General features: G+C 39.0%; 1 protein-coding gene across 1 annotated transcript in view; it reads right to left on the bottom strand.

Annotated features, from left to right (window-relative positions):
• The window catches only part of EPB41L4B (erythrocyte membrane protein band 4.1 like 4B), an 80,928-nt gene that overhangs the window by 21,646 nt on the left and 39,156 nt on the right, over positions 1-20,126 (bottom strand). The window contains exon 2 of the mRNA XM_056484595.1: positions 8,776-8,880. Coding sequence (XP_056340570.1) covers positions 8,776-8,880 — 105 coding nt within the window. The remainder of the gene's footprint in view (positions 1-8,775; positions 8,881-20,126) is intronic.

Raw genomic sequence — 20,126 nt, 5'->3', positions numbered from 1 at the left:
CTACAGAAGGCTGAATCATTTTTGAAGCAACTCCATGTAAATGCTTCCGCCATACAAAGTGATAAGAGAGATTTTTATTATTTCTTTGAATTAAATATTTTTCTATCTTTATATATGTTTTAAAATTATAAACTAGGTACTATGAAACAAAATCTTAAGGAAAAAAACCCTCTTCCTTCTTTCCTATTAAAACATTAATGTTTTCAGAATAAGGGTAATCTCTCCATCACTATTTATCGTTACACCAATGCCATACTACAAACGCTAAATAAATGTGCAAAATTATTTGTTGTCTAGTAATATTGCTATTTATTTACTAAGTATGTTTTAAATCAAGGCAAAAATTTAGATATAAATGTTTACAGATCAAAATGTGACAGCTTATGACCCTTAAGGTAAATAAATTACATAAGAGGTAGAAAGAGAAAGAGAAATGGAACAATGATTCTGAAGGTGATTTTATTTGCAGGAGACTTGCAAGACTCCCTTAGGTGAGGCTGCCAAGAAATCCATTCTTATAATTCCTAATGTGGTAGAAATCTCTACCAGAATAGAAATAAAACATTACAGCAGCTCATATAAATACATTCCTTAGAGTTGCAAGTAATTTACTTTGTCTCTACTTTGCTCTCTTATGAAAAATTACAGCTTTGTGAAAACTCAAATTTTTGATAAGGAAAAAAACATCAACATTGAAACTTTGCCTTTTTTTTTAAACTGAAATTATGTAAGTCTGTTACTTTCACAGCTCCAGGGCCGATTAATTTTTTATTCTTCAAATACCTAACTATGAAAATGTCTTTTTATTTAGTATTTATTTTGGCTAAAGAAAAGCTCCTCAAAGAAATATAATGAACGCATTAAAATAAAAGTTTAGCTTAATGTAAGAAAATCTGTAACTTGCCAAAAACTTGTTCTAGTTCCATGTTCTGGAACAAGTATTGCACAACCTGAACTAGAATAATTTCCAATGAAAAAACAGCTGATAGTCTCTTTCTTGGCATGTGGTCTCTAAGGTACATTAAAGCTCAAACAAGAGTAAGTTTCAAACTGATGACTTGCAAGTGTGAATACTTCAAATAATGGCTAAAAAAAAACCCTAACAAGACTCCAGGAACTACTTGTGCAAACCATTAATTGAGACTACAGCTTAGACAGGAAACTCATCACTCAGTACCTAAGCAGCCAGAGGCAGACAGCTCCAGGAGATAAAGCACAGTAAAGCATTAAAGTCACCTCTCTTCAGAGGCAACAGTGAGTTGCAGTTTTACCCCCCATCCTACACTGCACATCAAGTGTGTGATGCGCCACACACAGATCATAAATACAAAGATGAAGGTAGGGCATGGACTGACAGTATTATCAACCCAAAGCTGCCAGACCTAGAAGTTTTCATGCAGATTTATAAACCAACTCCAATTTCAAAGTCAGATATTTTTTGCAATTTCTGAATTTTAACACTTCTTTGCCTCAGATAATGTCAGCAGGCTTTTTCACACTGTGTACCACTCCAGCTTTCCAAATGTCCCTCTGAGCTTAAAAAAAAAATAAAAATCACAGCACTCTAGCTAAAGCCTAAAATGGGTTTGGCCTTGGCTACAAACCTTGGCTTGCTGACTCAGTTAGAGGGAAATGAAAGCAATGAATTTAGAAGTCTCACTAGGAAGCTGAATAAAACCAGAGGCACCAAAGACTGTAGTTCTGCCTATCCTGTGCTCTGGCAGAACAGCCATATATGATTTCAGGGTCTGGACTCACCAAAGAAACTTAACTATGGATCTCACAGTGTAGGACCAAGACTGACCAGACTCATTTCAACTATACACCATGATAATCCCTGTATCCTGTTTGGAATCAGAAATACCAGTGCAGAACAAGGAGGAGGAAAGGGATTAATTGCTTTAGGACTGTGTTATGATAGGAAGACAGTGTCTAAGTTACTTTATCCATAATAAGGGAAGAAAAACCCAAACCTGATCAAACTGTAGGTAATCAGAATTCTATGATTATGCCAGAACACAACAAGTAGCTCAGCTGGAAGGGACCTACAAGGACCATCTAGTCCCACTGACTGACCACTTCATGTTATTAAGGGAATTGTACAAACATCTCAAGACTGGCAGGCTCGGGACATCAATTACCTCTCTAGGAAGTCTGTTCCAGTGCTTGACAACACTCTTGGTAAAGAAATGCTTCCCAATGTCCAGACTGAACCTCCCCTGAAGCAGCTTTGAACCATTCCCATGCATCCTTTCACTGGATACCAAGGAGGAGAGCGCAGAACCTCCCTCTCCACTTCCCACCATCAGCTCCAGAGACCACTGTGGTCCCTCCTTTAATTTTGTCAGGTAAACTGGAAGGTCAAATGCTAGATTAACTTCCATTTATTCCTCTTTAATCTCAGCAAAATTTCTTTGCCCTATCAAATGAACAATGCTTCCTATAGTAGCAGTAGCCATACAAAACAGTAGCCATTGACTGAGATTCATGTGTTGAAAACAAACACCAATTAATGCCACATGAAAGAAGCAGCACTTAAAAAAACAATTTCTTAAAATAATGGAAGCATGTATTTATCTCAGCATGGTCTCCCGTTGATCACTCACTTTATCAATGTGAAAAGGGAAAAAAAAACACCTCAATATGTCCTAATGGTAGCAGCCAATATTTCCTCAAAATAGATATACAGCATGGGAAAGACATATTTGAGTTGAGATACAGCAGATAAACTACAGCTGCTAAAGCACTCAACTTGTAAGGACTACGTGAGTGCCAAATGAAGACTGAAAGGAGGATTTCCACAGGCTGACACAATCCCATCACACACCTGAGCTTTGCAAATTCCACTGCCTCTCTACTCGCTTCCTAGAAGGATGAAAATTCCTTGTTTTGATTTATACAGCCCTCAAAGGTGACCTGAAAAGGAAAATATATTGCATTTGACCCTTTTTGGTCTGCTTTCTTTGCTAGCTTAAAATACATGAAGAACATCTGCAGGTCACAGTGGTACAGCACCACATCAACACTGCTGGAGGTGCAAGGACCAACATGATCCAGGTGCAAAGTTTTATCAGTTTTCTAAGCTGTCTCTGGCCTGAACTAGTCAGAACAGCAGCCCCCTTCAACTGACACCATTCTGCAGCTCCCATACCAGGTCTTCTCCTGCCTTGTGAAGAAGGGCTGCCACCTTCCACAAGTCTGGCAGAGTGAGACAGGGCAGGAGTGCAGGGTGCAAGCAATGCTGTCCGGCAGCAGAAAGGCAGATGGAACTGGGACAGAGCTCTGGATCTTGGGAAGGACAAGGCCACAGAGCCATGATGGGTCTTTACCAGCCCTGCCATGTGGCATTCATGGAAGTCTGGCCTGTCCCAGTCTGAGTCAGCAGACAGCCATCTCAGAAGCATCCTGATGAATGGTGTGGTTAACTGCAGACCAGATAAACTAACCAAGAATAAGAGAAAGATATAGGGACATCCTTCAAGTCCATTAGCCTATCCTAATTCATATCCATGTGAAAATCAAAGAATATTTTGCTTTGCAGACTTGATGTGACAGAAGTAAAACACAGAATTATATAGAAATTGTATTAAAAACCTGCCTGGTCTAGTATATTTCTCATTCAATTTACTTTACAGACAATGAAAGTTGATACCACTCCAGATCAATTCTAGAAATTTACTTTTAATTTTGATGTCCCAAAAATAAAATAAACTGAAGGGATTCATAACAAGGAGGCAACAAACCTGACTAAATCTGTGTAAGAAAACTGAGAAAACCACTTCAGCTTACACTCCAACCACACACAAACACAAAATGAACCAGCACAAACTGCTTGCTGTCCTGAAGAGAATTCTTTACAGTCGGGAGAGAGGTGCAGAAGCATCACTGACAGACAGCATCACAAATATCTGCCCTGCACAAATACCTGCTTCTCTGTGTCAGAAAACTGTCCTCCCAAAACAGCAGGTGCTACTGGAAGACTAAATACTGCAATTTGTTAGTGTTTTGGAGTCTTCCACCAAGTGCTCACAAACCACAATACACACTTGGACAGCCACAGCTGGAAGTGTTCCACATTCATCAGGTGTTCTGCATCACTGTGGAGTCAGCCACATTGCCTTTGTCCAGTTACTGAACTGGCATTCCTATCACTGCCACCACTAGAAACTGAAGCATTGAGTGCTACAGGATGTTCTACAGCTTTTGGGACCCTCCATCTGTGACTGGTATTTTTTCCTTTGACAATCCACAGACACACGTCCTGCACCAACCACAGTCCCAAGGTGCTCATCATCCAGAGGAACAAGAGAGATTCAGGGACAGGAGTCACAGAGGAATGTCACAGCATATTCATGGGGAAAACAGTATGTTTGTAACAGTAATAGAAAACACCTAGCATTATCAAAATATTTACCAGTCTCCCTTCTTTCTCACACCCAGTGTATTAAAAACAGGGCTAGTCCCTATTTTCTTCTGCTTCATGAAAACTTGTTAAAGTACAAAAGGAAAAAGATTCCCAGATATCACACTATGAGGCTAATTGAGTGGTTTGAACTGCTCATTTTTCCCCATCCCTCACATCTTAAGAAGTCATGGCAGTAACACCAAAAGCAGCAGCTGAAAAATATCTGATCAATGAGCCCTTAAAAGAAAATCCAGATAGATACAGGAGAGGCAGTCATAATGAACCAAGGTCCTGCCTGGTTCAAGTCCCTGCCTGACCTGCTGGAACATCCAGGAATCTAGCTCTTGATGTGCAGAGGAAACAAAGGTACTTATACTATCTAGCTTGCTTCCTACCTGCCCCCCAGCACTGCTGAAATCCTTTGTCATGAGTCACACATGATCCTGACTCTCCCAGAAAAACCTGGCCAGAAGGCTGCCCTTCATAGAGGTGAGGATCTCAGTGTCAGAATCAGTGCATCCTGACACACTGCTGCTGATCAGGCCAGCTCTGGCCATGTTTTTTCCCCTCTTGTTTTTGTACTCAGAGCAACTGCTTTCATGAGAGCCTATTTCACTTCTGCAGAATCTTCTCCATGTCCTCCCTCCATTGTCTTCTCACCTCTTGCATCAAAACTCAATTTAGAAATTGGTCAACACTGAAAAGTTCAGATGCCAATGTGGTTTACCAGGACAATTCACTGCAGGCTGGTCCTGGCACTCATCTTCCCAGGGAATGCTGGTTCCCACTATAGCCATGGGCACCTGGCACAAGGTGTCCCCACACTGCAGTATTGCTGTACACACTCTAAATCCCAATGTGCCAGGTACACTGGGAGCAACCACACATCCTCAGAATGGTTCAACTGGCTGCAGAGCACAGCTGGGAAAGGCTGCTCCATACAGACCTTCTTTAAGCTAAGAGGTCTTTCTGACATTAGAGATCAGACATAAAGGACTTAAACAACTTGGAGGATCACTGAAAGAGACACATGAGAAAAGAGACACTTTACTTTCTTTTGCTCCCATCCATTCCCAGGGATGACAGCAACTCATTTACACAAACTAAAAAAAAAAAAAAAAAAAAAAAAGAATTCAAAGATTTATCTTTAAAATTCTTCCCCCTCAATTACTCTGCAATTGTTCTGGTGAACAGAAACAAAGTCATGGTGGAAGCAAGCAAATTCCAAGCTAGTAAATGTGGGCAATCCTTCAGTTATAAATTCTTGTAAAACACAAGAGAGGCCAGGAGTGTATCCATGTTTTGGCAGAAAATTGGAACAATCTCTACAATGGTAGAGATGGAGATATCTAAATCTTGAGAGACCCTATAAAATACAGAGCTCACAAGGAATTGTTAACCACAGAAAACCTTTTTTTTTTTTTTTTTAATTAAGATGATTTAGAATAAGAGACAAAGAACACTCCTGGACAGAAAGTGAATAAACATTACTTATCAATGGCCAGAAATAAGTGTCAAATATCCAAACCAGAGAATACATTGCATGCAATCAGTTTCAACAAAGATCAATTAAATACTTCCTCATGGCAAGTGAATTTCAATAGTATGGTCTCCCAAGATTTTATTATTGCTATTCCCAACCCAAACTAAAAGCTTTCAAGGCCCTCTGCTTTGCTAGAAAACAAGACTGTACTAAAAGTAACTAAAAGACCAACAAGCTTTGCATTTTCTCTAAACCACTGCAGAGACCTCCTAAATCAGTGACACCCTTCAATCACCCCAAGCACTACATCTCTGTTGAAGTTCTGTAACAGCTAGAATAAGAAATTGTTTTCTTGTATTAGACTATTTCTGCTTCTAGAGTTAATAGCAAGTAACTCAAAATACAACAGTACACTATGATTTGTTTTAGAATAAACTATTAGATGATTATCTACATCTTTCTATCCTTCTGCATCCTGCTACATTCTTCTGATGGATATCTTCAAAGAGCACAAGAAACAAACTAATGCAGAGTTCACTGAATAGACATTACAGTATTTTCTGCATTACTGCTGACATCTTGCTTTCTACAGCTTTATGGGGGGTTGGATTAAAAATAAGCTGTTCAAATAATTAAAGTTTTTTCTCTTTCAAAGCAGATAAACTCTAATCATGATTTTGTTTTCTAAATCACAGCTATCAACACTGCTTTTCCCAACTCTTTGGCAAAGTTACAGGACTGCAGAAAATACAGTGCACTCAAAAGCTGCTGGCCTTGGAGCACACAGAAGCAATCTCCACTATTCAAAGACTATTTTGTGCTCTCTTACTTGTAATGGTGGCTTAAAGATATTTAGTCCTTAACAATACATACTAAAGACAAAAGCTTAGAGCCTCAAAGGGTTTACACAACTTTAATCTCCCAGTCCCCCACTTGCCATTGTGTGTCTGGACTGGCACTGAGTAGAAGCCCATGGAGGCTATGCATTAATTGCTGTGCAAACAAAAACAGCAGGTCACAAGTTCAAAACAGACCAAGGAAGGCTGTTAAAGCATGGAACCTTTTGGCACAAGGTGCTGGGCAAGATAAAAGCTTGTGCCTTGAAGTTCTCTAAGCTCCAGCTCTGCCCAGCTTGAGCCAGATAAAAAAACCAATAGCCAAGTAAAAGCTTTTGGCCTTGCACTTCAGTGAAGGTAAAGAACTTTGCCCTCAACACTCCTCTTAATTCAGGAAACTACAACCCTACCACCAAAACCCTGCAACCAGGGTTGGCTTTTTTCAGAGCTCCCTAGCAGCTGTTCACAGCCCTCATTCCTTTTGTAATTGTAGATGCATCATGTAGATGGATCCTTAAAAGAACAAAGAAACAGCACACAAAGCAAGCTAAAGCACTTGCATGTACAGGCACATTCTGCCCTCAACACCAGTGAGAGAGATACACACAGAAGACACAGCTACTCACATCTGCATCTTTCTTACCAGCCATAAGAGCCTTGCAAATATAGAAGAACTTGAGTCTTCCCAGCTTCCTCAGCCTGGCTTTCAGCTGATCTGCCCTCATTCTTGCTGAAAAAGGGTATTTCACTCTGTTTCTGCTTCCCTTCTTTCAAAACATTATGGAACTCCTTGCTAGGTAACTATTGCTAGCTATCAAATTCCCAGTTGGATGATTTGACAATCAATGACAATATAATGTGTTTCTCCCATAATAAGCAGGCTCTGTGCCATTAGCTGTGTCCCTATAATCAGATCCATCATAAAAGTACACACAATTTATGCATTAGAAATTGTATCAGGAGCACACACACACTAAACCACGCAAAAATCCCAAACCCATTATGGACATACTTCATTCAAAACATCACTGAAAAACTGATGTTAAATTAATTTAGACATCAGGATAATGTTTAAATATATAAATACTGCTTCTCCCCAAACCTGCAGATTTCCTTCTTCCAGTATCATGTCATTACAGTACCTGGATAGGTTTCCTGTTTGTTGTTTAAAGTGAGTGGTAAAACATAGATGATAATGCAGCTGCTTAAATACTGATCCTTCCTTCTACCCAAGCTTGTTAGAGAGTAAAGCTGAGAATTCTGGGATGATAAACTTAGAACCTACACTTCCCAGGATGTCAATATTGCAGCTACATTTTCCCATTATTTTATTATATTATCCCAGAGAAGACATCTTTTGTTGCTTCATGGAAAAAACATTTACAAACTGACCAGAGAGCACTAAAATAAACACTTATTTTCCAAATATGCATATTTTCTATCCACGGTGCAGGTTTCTGTCAAGCTTCACTTCATACAGAGTGAAGAGAAAAAGGAAAATTTTAAATATATCTCAATACAGTATAACCACTATGCTGTAGTCTTTTAACCTTACCCTATTAATATATCTATTTAGATCTGCAAATATATATATTTTAATTTATTTTAGCTGTAGGTGCTGGAAGTCCTTTTATAAAGGAAGAGAAGGAGAACTTTTCAGCTAAAACTTTTTGCTCTTGCAAATGAACCTAAACCTACAAAGCAACACCATGTGTGGATGGAACAGCGAAGAGAAAAAATTTACAAGAAATCTTTGCTTGCCATACATTTTGAATACCATGAGTCTGCTAACTATCAAGATATTTTTCTTTACCCATATTCGTTTTTTTTTTTTAACTTGTCTGCAACTGACTCACATGCACCTCACATAAAATAACACAGGACTCATCCAGAGGATGTAGCTTTATGTGCAAGAACCAAACATGGCATCACTTGTTTCAGCAGTACATCCCCCAGTGCTGACACCTCCCATGGAACTGTACCAGCAACACATTTGTAATAGGCAGCACAAACAACCACCAAACATAAAGATCAACTTAAGTTATACTCACTGTAATTTGGGAAGCATCCATGAATTGCAGGCCAAAGTAATCCGTTTCTACAAGGTCCAAATGATACACAATCTGGTCAAACAACTCCTGTCCCTTTGCATTTTTCTGTAACAGAAAAGAAAATACTTTTCTTAAAACTGGTCAGTGTGGATTTGTTTAGGTGTGTTTCTTTTCAAGTTCAGATGTGTGAGAAGACATGCACAATGGAAAATAATACCAAAATATCTATTTATTCTGAAGAATTGCATTGACATTTATTTTTATTTTCCTCAGGAAATTGACAGTGACATGCTATTCTTGTCTGCAGTTATTCCAGCAGCATCAGACTGCACTCTCAAAGAAAACTTTCATAGTTCATCATAACTAAAAATGTTCAAGAGAAAGGGAAGGCTTATGCCCTACAAGCATCCTAAGTCACAGAGCCATCATTTCGTAGCCCAGGAAGTCAGATTCTCCAGGAAAAGCTTACTTAACACTGCCTGAAATCTGCTGGCTATCAACAACAACTGCAATCATGCAGTGTCACACCACCACTGCAAAATAAATTCTGAACAGCCCAAATGAAGAGTGCTATGAAGAAAATTAATGAGATTTGATAAGAATCTTTCATTTATGTTGCAAATTGCCATCATATTTACAGCCTTGAAGTGGAGAAACAAAAAAAAAAAGCTGTAAACCTTACTTGAAACATGCATGCATGGAAGTAAAACTTAACAACTAAAACCTCAACTATGGACTACAGGTAAGGGTAGAAAACTCAGCAGATCTTAAAGGTAGGCTGCACTGGCCTGGGTACTTGCTTTGAGGTGAAGGCAAGAATTTAGATACTCAGTCTTCAACACTACAAAACCAAAGTTTGAAGACTACAGGTGGGTAGAAGGAAAAGGCAATAACCAACCAATTTTTCATGCAAATTCTGTTAAGTTTCTCAGGGAAGAAAGTTTTCAAGTGCTTGAGTAAAAACACCCCTGGCCCAAAATACATGAGATGACCATAAAAAAGAGACTGAAGCTACAGCTGTACTTTATACAGGGAAGTACTGATCAGGATTCACTTCTGTGACTGCTGTCCCTCTTATAACATTAAGGATTTTTTTTTAATTTTTATTTTTTTAAACTAACATACTAGGCATTTTCACTTTACCCCAAAATGTAGCAAAATTCACAGTTATGCATTCAGTTCCTTTAGTTTGGTCTTCTGCACAAAGGCAGCATGAATCATAACATAGAGAACCTCCTGTTCAGGGTTGTAAGTTGCCTAAAATCAGTTTTCTTCAGCAATGGACAAGATATAATGAGCTATACCTCTATTTTTCCAAGGTCAAGCAAGGTATAGCTAGAAGCTCACGTATAGGTAGCAAATTTTATTTAAGTTAGTTAAAAAAAACACAAACAAAAAAAACCCAGCAAAACAGAAGCAAAGAAACTGAATCATATCAAATGTCAAGAGTGGAATTAGGAACTCCATTAAAACAAGCTGCATAAAAGCTTAATACCAACATTAAATTGTCATTGCAAGATACTGTGTCATTATTCTGAGAGGGGCAAGAGGTGGATAATAGACATTCTTAACCAAAGTTCAACATTCTGTTAAAGGCAGATGAGAATACAATGGCTTCGCAGAACAGTACATTGCTAAGAAGTCATCTTTACTTGTACAATAATCATTATAAACTGAACAAAAAGTACCAAGAACATATTTTCTCATATGGAGCAAAATCAGCACTTGCTAAAAGAAGCCAAACCAAAGCACAACAAAATTTAAACAGATTTTTCTTAAGTGAGGGAGGAGAAAACCCTCAAAAGCAACAAAAAGAGAAACAGCAGAACATGAAAAATTCAAAAAGGTAAAATGCACTTGATGCCCACTCTGCTCATGATTGCCTGCTTTATGGCATTATCTACCAGTATATGTTTATCTTCCACTGCCATACAGCCAATAGAAACCAGAGAGAGAACACTCCACCTTCTGTACCCAAACAGCAGTTAATGTTTAACATGTGTTACATGCAGAATAGCTCCGCACTTCACAGCCAGACCATAAAATGAAGTGTTACATACATAGCTTACAGGAGATTGTAACATTTAACTTGTCACTAAACGAGCTTTTCCAACAACTTGTACTACTTAAATGATAAAGTTGCTGTAGCCAACAAATTGAAGACAAAAAACTTTTTTTGAGACATTGCACTACAGGGGGAGATAAAAGCAGCTAATTCCTTTCCTCTACTAACAGTAAAGGATGACCTGTTCTTCTTTATTCTTCCTCATCACTGAGTGACAACCCAGCAGGTCAGATTGTGGACTGATTAATGTGCACTGAATTAAATGGGTGGAATAGGGAAAATAGGCTTTTTCCTTAAGCACTATATATGCATGGCAGTGGTCTCGAAAGGAAAAAAATGTCTTTATTACAATAAACTTGTGATCTTCACCATCTTTTTCTTCTTCTTAACGAGACAGCTAAAAAACATGATTCCCCTTTCAAAATCTGGTACCACATAAAGACAAGAAAATGATTTTGTACAATAAAATTTTCATAGTAGATCTAATAATCTGGAATTTAATAAATCACACTCTCTCTACAGACCTTCAATTTGTATCTGAAGATACAGCTAAAAACCCCAACCATAAACTAAAAATATTTTACAGTCATACCTAGCTAGACAGATGGTTCAGAAGTATCAGATGTAAATGGCCTGCATAACTTACATCTCACAAAATGAAGAACATGGCAACAAACAGTATGCATATACTATTATAGAGAGTTACTACTTCGTTGGTATGGAAGTTACTATAATTGGGAACAGTGATGTAAGAAAAGTTGCAAAACCTTGGGTTGGCTTGGGTTTTTGTTTGTGTTTTAATTTTTTTTGTCTTTGCTTTCTGTTTTGGTAGGGTTTTCTGTTTGGTTTGTGAGTTTTTGTTTTGGTTTGGTTTTTTTGTTTTGTTTTGAAACATCAGTTAAAGCACTGCCAGTTTCTGGTGGAGTGTTCCTTGGAACTCTGAAGAACTTGTGTGAGCACCATGAAATCTCACAGGCAAGCACTGGGAGGTGGGCAGGACATGTTCAGCTTACAAACAAAACTAAAGCTGCAACCTAAGGCAAAACTGAATTAGCATGAGGCAGGCAATTGATGAAACACAAAGACTGAATTACACTTGCAGACTAGGATAATGAGCAATCACTGAGAGAAAGGAATAAAGTTTCTCACGTCACCTGTTCCACCTAACAATTATGTGAGTTTTGTCCACTCTGTTTCATTAAAGCCATTCTCAGTTAACCCCCATATAATCTTCCATGGGATTATGAATCACGTTCAGAGAGAATTCTTATGGAAAATGAGGACTCACTGCAAATCCTACAAGGACTCCAGTTGGGATGGGTATAAAGCACCTTGCACAGTAACAGTGACAGCTGCATGGCCCACATTTCAAGTAGACTACATTTTTGGCTGCCAGAGAGTTCCCAGTTTCAGGGAATCTAGGGAAACTCTTATCAGCTAAAACATGACAAAACAAAGATTAACTTCTCTAATTAGAAACTCTTCCAGACTTGACATGAAAATAGGCAAGAGGCTTTAACGTGCTTCTGGTAGACATGAAGGAAAGAGAAAATTGATCAGCCAGGGACATTTTATACCAACTGGCACTGTCTAAACAAGCTGATTAGTGTTGATTTTAACTGTTCCAGAGCTCTTTAAAAGGTTTTTGCCAAAGGGCACAAAAAGTGGACATACAAGCCAGAAAAGTCCCATTTTAGTGCAGATGCAGTGCAAGGATGCCATTGATCACTCGCACAGCACGTATAAGCAAAGCTGGAGAGCTTCCCACACCTTCCTCGAACTCGAGTACAGTTACTAGAATCCAAGTGGAGAGGCTGAAATTATTGAGTCATATTAGAGAGCTCAGACTACAGGACTACAACCAAACTATTAACAGATTTCAGAAATAGTTGAAACAGTGCTTGGGAAAACAACTTGTCAAATAGGCCAAGAGGTACATGAAATAGTCTGCCAGCTGACAAAATTACAACCAAAATTAAGGAAAATAAGCTATTACCAAGAGAAAATCAAAGCCAATTAACTTTGCAATCAAAGCCAATGCGTCCCAAACTGAGTAGTGAGTAACAACAGCAATGGGTAGGTAGGGCAGACTTTGCTTCTGTTTTGAAAGAAAACACAAGATTACGTAGTCTGCAATATGTTAAATATTTTTGCAGAGTGGGCTGCTATGTTCTCATGGCAGTCTGAGCTCCTAGTAAATTCTTAAAGGCACCTTTGCAGCTAGCAAGTCTCACCTCCATAGGCCTGATACTGCCCTACTCTGATGGCACCAGCATTTCATCTCCTTGGCATTTCCTGAAAAGAGCAGCTCAGTATGTTCTGCTCAGTCCTCTTACACCTGAACTGTTATCAACTCCATTTTCAAACCTAAGGCTTTCTCTGTTGGCCAAACTGCTTAGCAGTGAGACTTCACTTTGCCATTTAGCAGTCACTGGCAGTGCTGTCTCCAAGTGTTTCAGACAGGCTAAACATGCATAAAAGCCATCTGTGCTTCTAATTAGCCATGACTCCTGGTGCTCAGTTATCATCTGTCCTTTAACTTGCTTTCTTCTGGATAGAAGAAAGTTTCTCAAACACACTCAGCTGTACTGAAAGCAAGCAGTAGCTCCATAATTTCAAGCATAAAAATGCAATACATTTTTACCAAAGCTATCTAACAGCTTCAGCCAAACACACATTGGAGGCCATGGCAAAAGCTATACTGAAAACCATGCTATCCATCCCAGCACTGCTGCTATAGGCAGCATTGCCAAAGTCACTTGTTCTCAAATTCCAGTTTGCACGCTGCCATGCAGAGAGGACACACTACAAACCAGCCACGATCTTGGTGCCTGCCCCACCCTCCTCTGGGCACCTGATGAGAGGATTCATAGGAGTGGGGATGCCTAAGAGTGCATCTTTTCTGCTTAAAATCATGCAAATACTGCTTTATTTTCACAAAATCAGTGAGTTATTTACTAACACATCATACTTCCACGAGGCTGGCTAACTTGCTCAAGCCGCAATGAAGAAAAACGTCAGGTTATTTTCTTACCAGCCAACCATTGACTTAAATTTTTCGTTCTGGCTACAAGCTCACTTGAAAATGTGACACTGTTCAAATAACCATTAAGCCTTTCACCCTGTCATGGCAATAACAGCAGTACTGCTTCAGAGCCTGCTACTGCATGCAAATGATGTTTAAATGTAGTGCAGACCACAGAAGCAAGCAGCTTTGCTGAATGTGCCCAGAAGAAAATGCAAGTGATGACGCATGTGAACTTTTATCTGAAGGAGAACAAAATTCATCTTAGTTCCTTTGAGAAATTAGCTGAAAATAAGAGTCCAAAATCCCCTTAACTTCCCCCTGCATAAAAAACTCAAACCAACAAAAAATGCCAAATGCATACACACACACACACCACCAAGCCCTCAGCCCTTCATCAGCAAACAAAAACATCCCATGAATAGTATTTACTTATTATAACCCTGAAAGAACATTTTGCTCCCAGCCATTTCTGTCAAGGCCCCCAAACTAAAATTGCTATTTCCTAAGCAGAAGTGGCTTAGAGGCAAAGTTAAAGAGCCCCTTGAAAAATGACAAAACACCAAAGCAAAAAGAACCCAAAACTCCCACAAACATTATAAACCAAACCAACAAACCAGGCTGCTTCCTTCAAATTACTCTCTAAGCCTATGATAAAAGTCTCAAAAACGAGGACTCTCACAAGTCACATCCCATCAAGGGGATAGAGGGAAGCTCAGATAAGCACACAACCACTTAATATTCTCTCTGTGGGTAGACTGGCCAACAGTGCAAGCGAGCTGGGTTCCTGCAACCAGGATGCCAATGAGAATTTGTAGAGTCTTAAGGAAAAAAACCCCTAAGAGTGGGTATAGTAAATCTCACTGTTGCTGCACAGCAGCATTTCTTAACAGCACCCAAACTTTCTTCTCTCCACCAGCTACTGGCAAGAAGAATCAGTGTTCACTGAGGAGAAGCCTGAACAAGGACAAATAAATAGATCACCATATTTTATATGTACCAAGTCTCTACATAAACACAAATAGCACTGGGCTCTATTCAGATCACAGTATATTTACTATGCTAGTGTGACACTGGAAAAGTCTCTTGCACTGGCTTATGCTTTCTACCTGATATATAGGAGTAGTCACTTCTCAATAAAAAATAAAACAAATTAAAAGAATGACCCAACAACAAAAAAGTAACAATAAAAACAACTAAACAAAGTAAAACAAAACCAAAGAACTTAAACTACAAGGAACTAAGGTTGGGGAAGGATAATATGCTATTTCAAGCTCTGCAATAGGAGGAAAGAAAAGATTTTTCATTTTTCATAATGTAAAAACTCATTAAGATGAATCAAAGATTGAACTGGCAGCACAGCATTATAGAGAATATACAGTAATTACAGCAGAGAGGGAATTACCTGGGATGCAAACAATCTCCAGAGTCCAAAGCCATGCCAAGTAACCCAGTGGAGAGATTCCTATGTACAGTAACACAAACATAAAGCAGATCCAGGAAAAAGGCACTTTCAATAGCTGAGTTTTACAGTACAGACCTTCAAAAACTGATTACAGCAGCATATCCAGAGGGACAGAAGCCTGTTTTGTTGCTGAAAAAGGAGCAAGAAATTGCCATGTCTCAAGACCTACATTATCTGGAAGAGATAACTTCATCCCTTGCTTAGTTTTTTCAGAGAAGATGGGGCTGTCCCAGGCTGTACACATCTGGTTTCAGTCATCTCCACAGCAGACCCACTGACCACTGGTGCTGGGGGGCAGGAATTGGGTATAGGAGTCAGGAGTGAAGGAGTGGATTTGAGTCAGGGAAAAAGTCAGATTTATCTTGCCCACGAGCCTTTTAATTCAGGGGGTTTTTTTCCTACGTATTTTCTATCCCCATCCTGCTGAACGAGGGGGCTGGGTAGGAGCCTGACTGATGGCTAACTCACTGCACTGGGGAAATCCTTGTGCAGGGCAATTTCACATTTCTATCAGTCATCTAAAGGGCATGCTGTCTTTGAAAAGCCCTTAATCTCTCCAAAAGTCACATGAAGGGCAGGCAGGTACTACCATGGTGGGTGCCCTATAAGTGCAATTACTACTGTCAACATTATTACCAGCAGTGACATTTTTGTTTCATTGGACTCGGATGAGGTTCTGCTCATTGTCCCTATCACCTACATGTACTACTGGCAACACAGACCTCTTTCCAGGAGAAAAGCACTGTCAGCACTTCTAAATGGGATCCTCAGGCAATAGATAAAAGCAACCATCAGCCACAGAACAAAGCAGTAAAAAAAAAAAAAAAATCCTTACTTGCAACTTTATATTCTGGAAGTTGGTCTGGACTCCTGTTATTTTGGGAACAGACAGGTTACCCCATCACAATAATACACTCAGAGGCACAATTAAAAAAAGGATTACATTTAAGTAAAGAAGAGTCTTTTTCACCCCTAGAATGCCAGCTCCCTCTCCTGACCCACTTGAAATATTACATGCCCCTCAAACACAAAGCAGAGGAAACACGAAGTAGCTAGGATGAGAACAAAAACCTATGCTGAGACTCCTTAACCTACATGATTTCACTCAAAATATAATTCACAGTTCTGCATTCCCAGAGGAAGAGGCATTACTTGATAAAGCTAAGCTACAGGCATTGAAGTGGAAGCCACTTCTTTGAGATGATACCACCAAACACAACACAATGTTATGCTCTAGGCTTTCCTTGCCCATTGCCCTCCTGCATGAAACATGATGGGAAAGAGGTGCCATTTTGCTGAAGAGCTAGTGAAAATTTTAGGTCATGAATTTAAACTGTATTTGAGAAATAACACAGAACACTAGCATAAGATGACACTAAAAAGAACCAGGAGAAATAGGCAAAGTGCTGTCAGAAGAGAATCCCAGGAGAGTTTAGCAAAGACTCTGCACTTTCTTATGCTAATGCAGTACCAAAGTTTCAAATGACATCTTTGCTTTCTTATACACCTGCATTTGAATGCTCCAGGAGTAGAAATAGTTTTAAACAGATGCAGCTGCACAAACAGAATTTTCCATATAGACACATCCTTCATATACAATTCACATGTATTAGTACTTGACTCAACTATTTCCAATTTTTTAAACTTGTTTTTTAAATAGGGGACATTTATCTCTGTCTACAATAAAGCAATTTACCAATAAGTCTCTACTGGAACCTTGCTTCAGCATAAATGTAGCTCAGACCAGCAGTAATGGCCAGTCAGGCACACAAGCAACACAAGTACTTGACACAAATTAAGGCTGCAGGGTCCCTACTCTCCCAGCCAGACAAGTCCCAGGCTCCCTTCCTGACTCCTACCTAAGAGGTTTGTCAGGGCAGCTCAATGCCTTGTAAAGAACTGGCTACAGGAAGAAGTTACATCAATTAAACATCATGACTAATTCAAGCTAACAGTGGTTTCAAACCCCCTCCCCACACAGCACAGCCTGGCAAGGGCCTGCTATGCCAAAAGCTGCTTCCTAACACTGGTATCCAGGCAAGGAGGAGGACACAAAGCTGTGCTGTGGCTGGAAAGCAAAACCTAGGACAGCTGCTCAGACTGGTATCTTGCACAGTGCCTTACAGAGCATGGCCTTTGGGTGTATAGAACAGAATCCTCACCACCACCTGCTGACCCTGATGCAGATTCCTTTAGTAGTATCACATCATGCATGCTGCCTGAATTCACTTTTATTTATGTCTGGATAAAACAAGAAGTTCATTAGAGCCACTCCTCTCCTCCAGCATAAAATTGCACTCTGTTAATGTCCACATAATCCATAGTCAATTATTTCTATGTCCTTTTTATAACTTAAATAACATATACTATTTGTGGCACTTCTCATGGCACAAAATTAATTCCACATGCATGCTAGCATTAGCATTAATTACCTATATTAATTACTTTATAATGTGCTAAACCTTCCATATAAATCATATTTATTATTAATCACCCTGACAGTTACAGCCAGTAAAGGAAGTTTAAAGATGTGAAACAGAAGCAGTGGCCAAAAAGGAAGTTTGGAACTTGAGGACAAAGCTCTAATGTGGTCTTCTCCTCAGAAGCTCTATGGATTTAAAAATGCAAAGAAACTTTTTGAAGTTATTTATTCAGACAGCCAACTGACTTCAGAACTCTTCACTCTTTGTTCTTTCATACACTAAGTCATAGGATAGAACCTCTCCAAAGAATCAACCTCAATTATCTGCTTCCCTCTGAAGAGAGCCAGAAATCCAGAAAAATCAGTAAACCCTCCTAAACTGCAGGTTTATAATCAGCAGATTTAAAAACAGAAGAAGACCGGGGAAGTTTGCCAGTAAAAGTATTTCATTGAGTGAACAGCCAAAAAAATGTAATTATTTTTAAACACAACCATAATTAGACAAGTATATGCAATTAAACATGATGACTACAAATTACATTTCTTTCAAGAAAGACAGAATATGCAAGAGTAAAAGCCATGTGGCTTTTATTAAAAAAACTTCATTAGAAGAATTATAAACAATAATAGCAGTTCAAGCTAATAGAAAATACCTCTCTCACATGATGCTACTGCTCAGTTAAAACCAACAGCAGACCTAGGTTTATTATAATGAAGTTTAGCACTCTAATCTTCTTGCTGCTGCAAAACAATTATATGAGAAAAATTCCATCATGCTATAGTATTTAACTTCTTTCTCTTTATAAACATTCAGATTGGAAGGACAAGTGAAGACCTTATTGTACTGAAATTGGTATGGCAGCACAACGTTCTGTTTATCTTCATTATAAAAGATGAACAAGGACTCATGTCTGAGGGTTTTTACTGAATAAACTTAGAAGTTCTGACAGCTAATATGAAGAGCAGAAAGGCTGGGTTTTAGCTAAAAATGATTTGTTAATATTTCGTGTCAACCAACAGGTCACCCAATCCTGTTAGGTAAGAGGCTGAGAAGATAAAAGGTGTCATTATTAATAAAATCTCTGACCCCAGAGTCAGTATTCATCAGTATCTGGAAAAGTGATGTTTTTGAAGAAGAGAGAAAAGAAGAACCACTAATCTGCACAAGTGTCAGGCTTTTTCCCTGTCAGGTTCCCTGCATGCTGCAGTTTTTGCTGCCCACTTGAAGGGAGTGTTGAGTGCCAGCACTTCCCCTGGATGCATTTTAAAAGACAGCCTTCAGCAATTTTAAGGCAAAAATACAGATGAAAAGACATGATCAAAGGTACAGGTACATAGAGAGCATAGACAGACTTGCAATAGCTAGAACATGGTTTGATTTGAAAATCCATTTGCAGGAAGCTGCAGCTTTTAGTAGTTTGCAGGAAGGTTTGAGTTTGAGTCCTTCACTTGGAGGGTTGGCTACTCTGCCTGCTCCGTGCCATGAAATGGATTCCAGATATCTGCAGATCAAGAGGAAATAAACAGAATCAAAAAACTCTAATGGAAATTAAGCCCAAGCACCATAAAGGAGTAAAAAACATAGCATCAGCTTTTCAGCTGGCTTGTTACACGTGTGTTTTAACATCATCTCAATAGGAACTTGCATGTTTAATTCAGACCACCACACAAACACAGGGAAACTTTGTACTGCTGTAGTGACTGCCAGAGACTCAGCAGAACTCATTAAACTGGTGACACTCCCAGTTCACTGTGACAGGCTAATGGGGCATTCCTTGTGGCTGGTTCTTTTCACCTGGGCATTTTACCTCAACAGAAGTTTTGCAACGCTTGATAATTTTTGCAAAATTTTTTTTCTTAAGAGTCTGAATCTCAAGACTGATCAGACCTAACACTCCAAATTGGCCAGTCACACATGGCTGAGCTGCTACCACCTCAGTTGCTTAAAATAACAACTTGATTTTTTAAGTGAAACTCTAACATTTTTCTTGTTTCAGGGAAAAAAACGTCACTAAGGCCTTACTCATAGTATGAATACATCGAAGTCCATATCCAAACATCACTTTAACACAAAGACACTTCACAGAATAGGTTTTAGATGGATAATGAACTACTTAAAAATTAAACCACTCTTTGATGGCTCCAGCAAGGGCTGTACCACCAATTCTTTGCAGACATTAAAAAAACCCTTAATTTATAAAGGAAACAAAATTGGTAACAGTCCCTTTGTCTCATAAGAATTTTATTTCATGAAGGAGAATGCAAGTGGAGAATTCCCACAGATTCACAATACTTCAAGAGAAGCATTGAAGAGAAGAGAATCCAACAGAACAACTATCAGCATTAATACCAAGCACTCTGGCAGTCTGAAAAG

This window comes from Oenanthe melanoleuca, chromosome 2 (genome assembly GCF_029582105.1).
Source record: "Oenanthe melanoleuca isolate GR-GAL-2019-014 chromosome 2, OMel1.0, whole genome shotgun sequence".
Taxonomy (NCBI): domain Eukaryota; kingdom Metazoa; phylum Chordata; class Aves; order Passeriformes; family Muscicapidae; genus Oenanthe; species Oenanthe melanoleuca.
The sequence above is the reverse complement of the archived record's forward strand: the minus strand, read 5'-3'. Positions and strand labels throughout refer to the sequence as shown.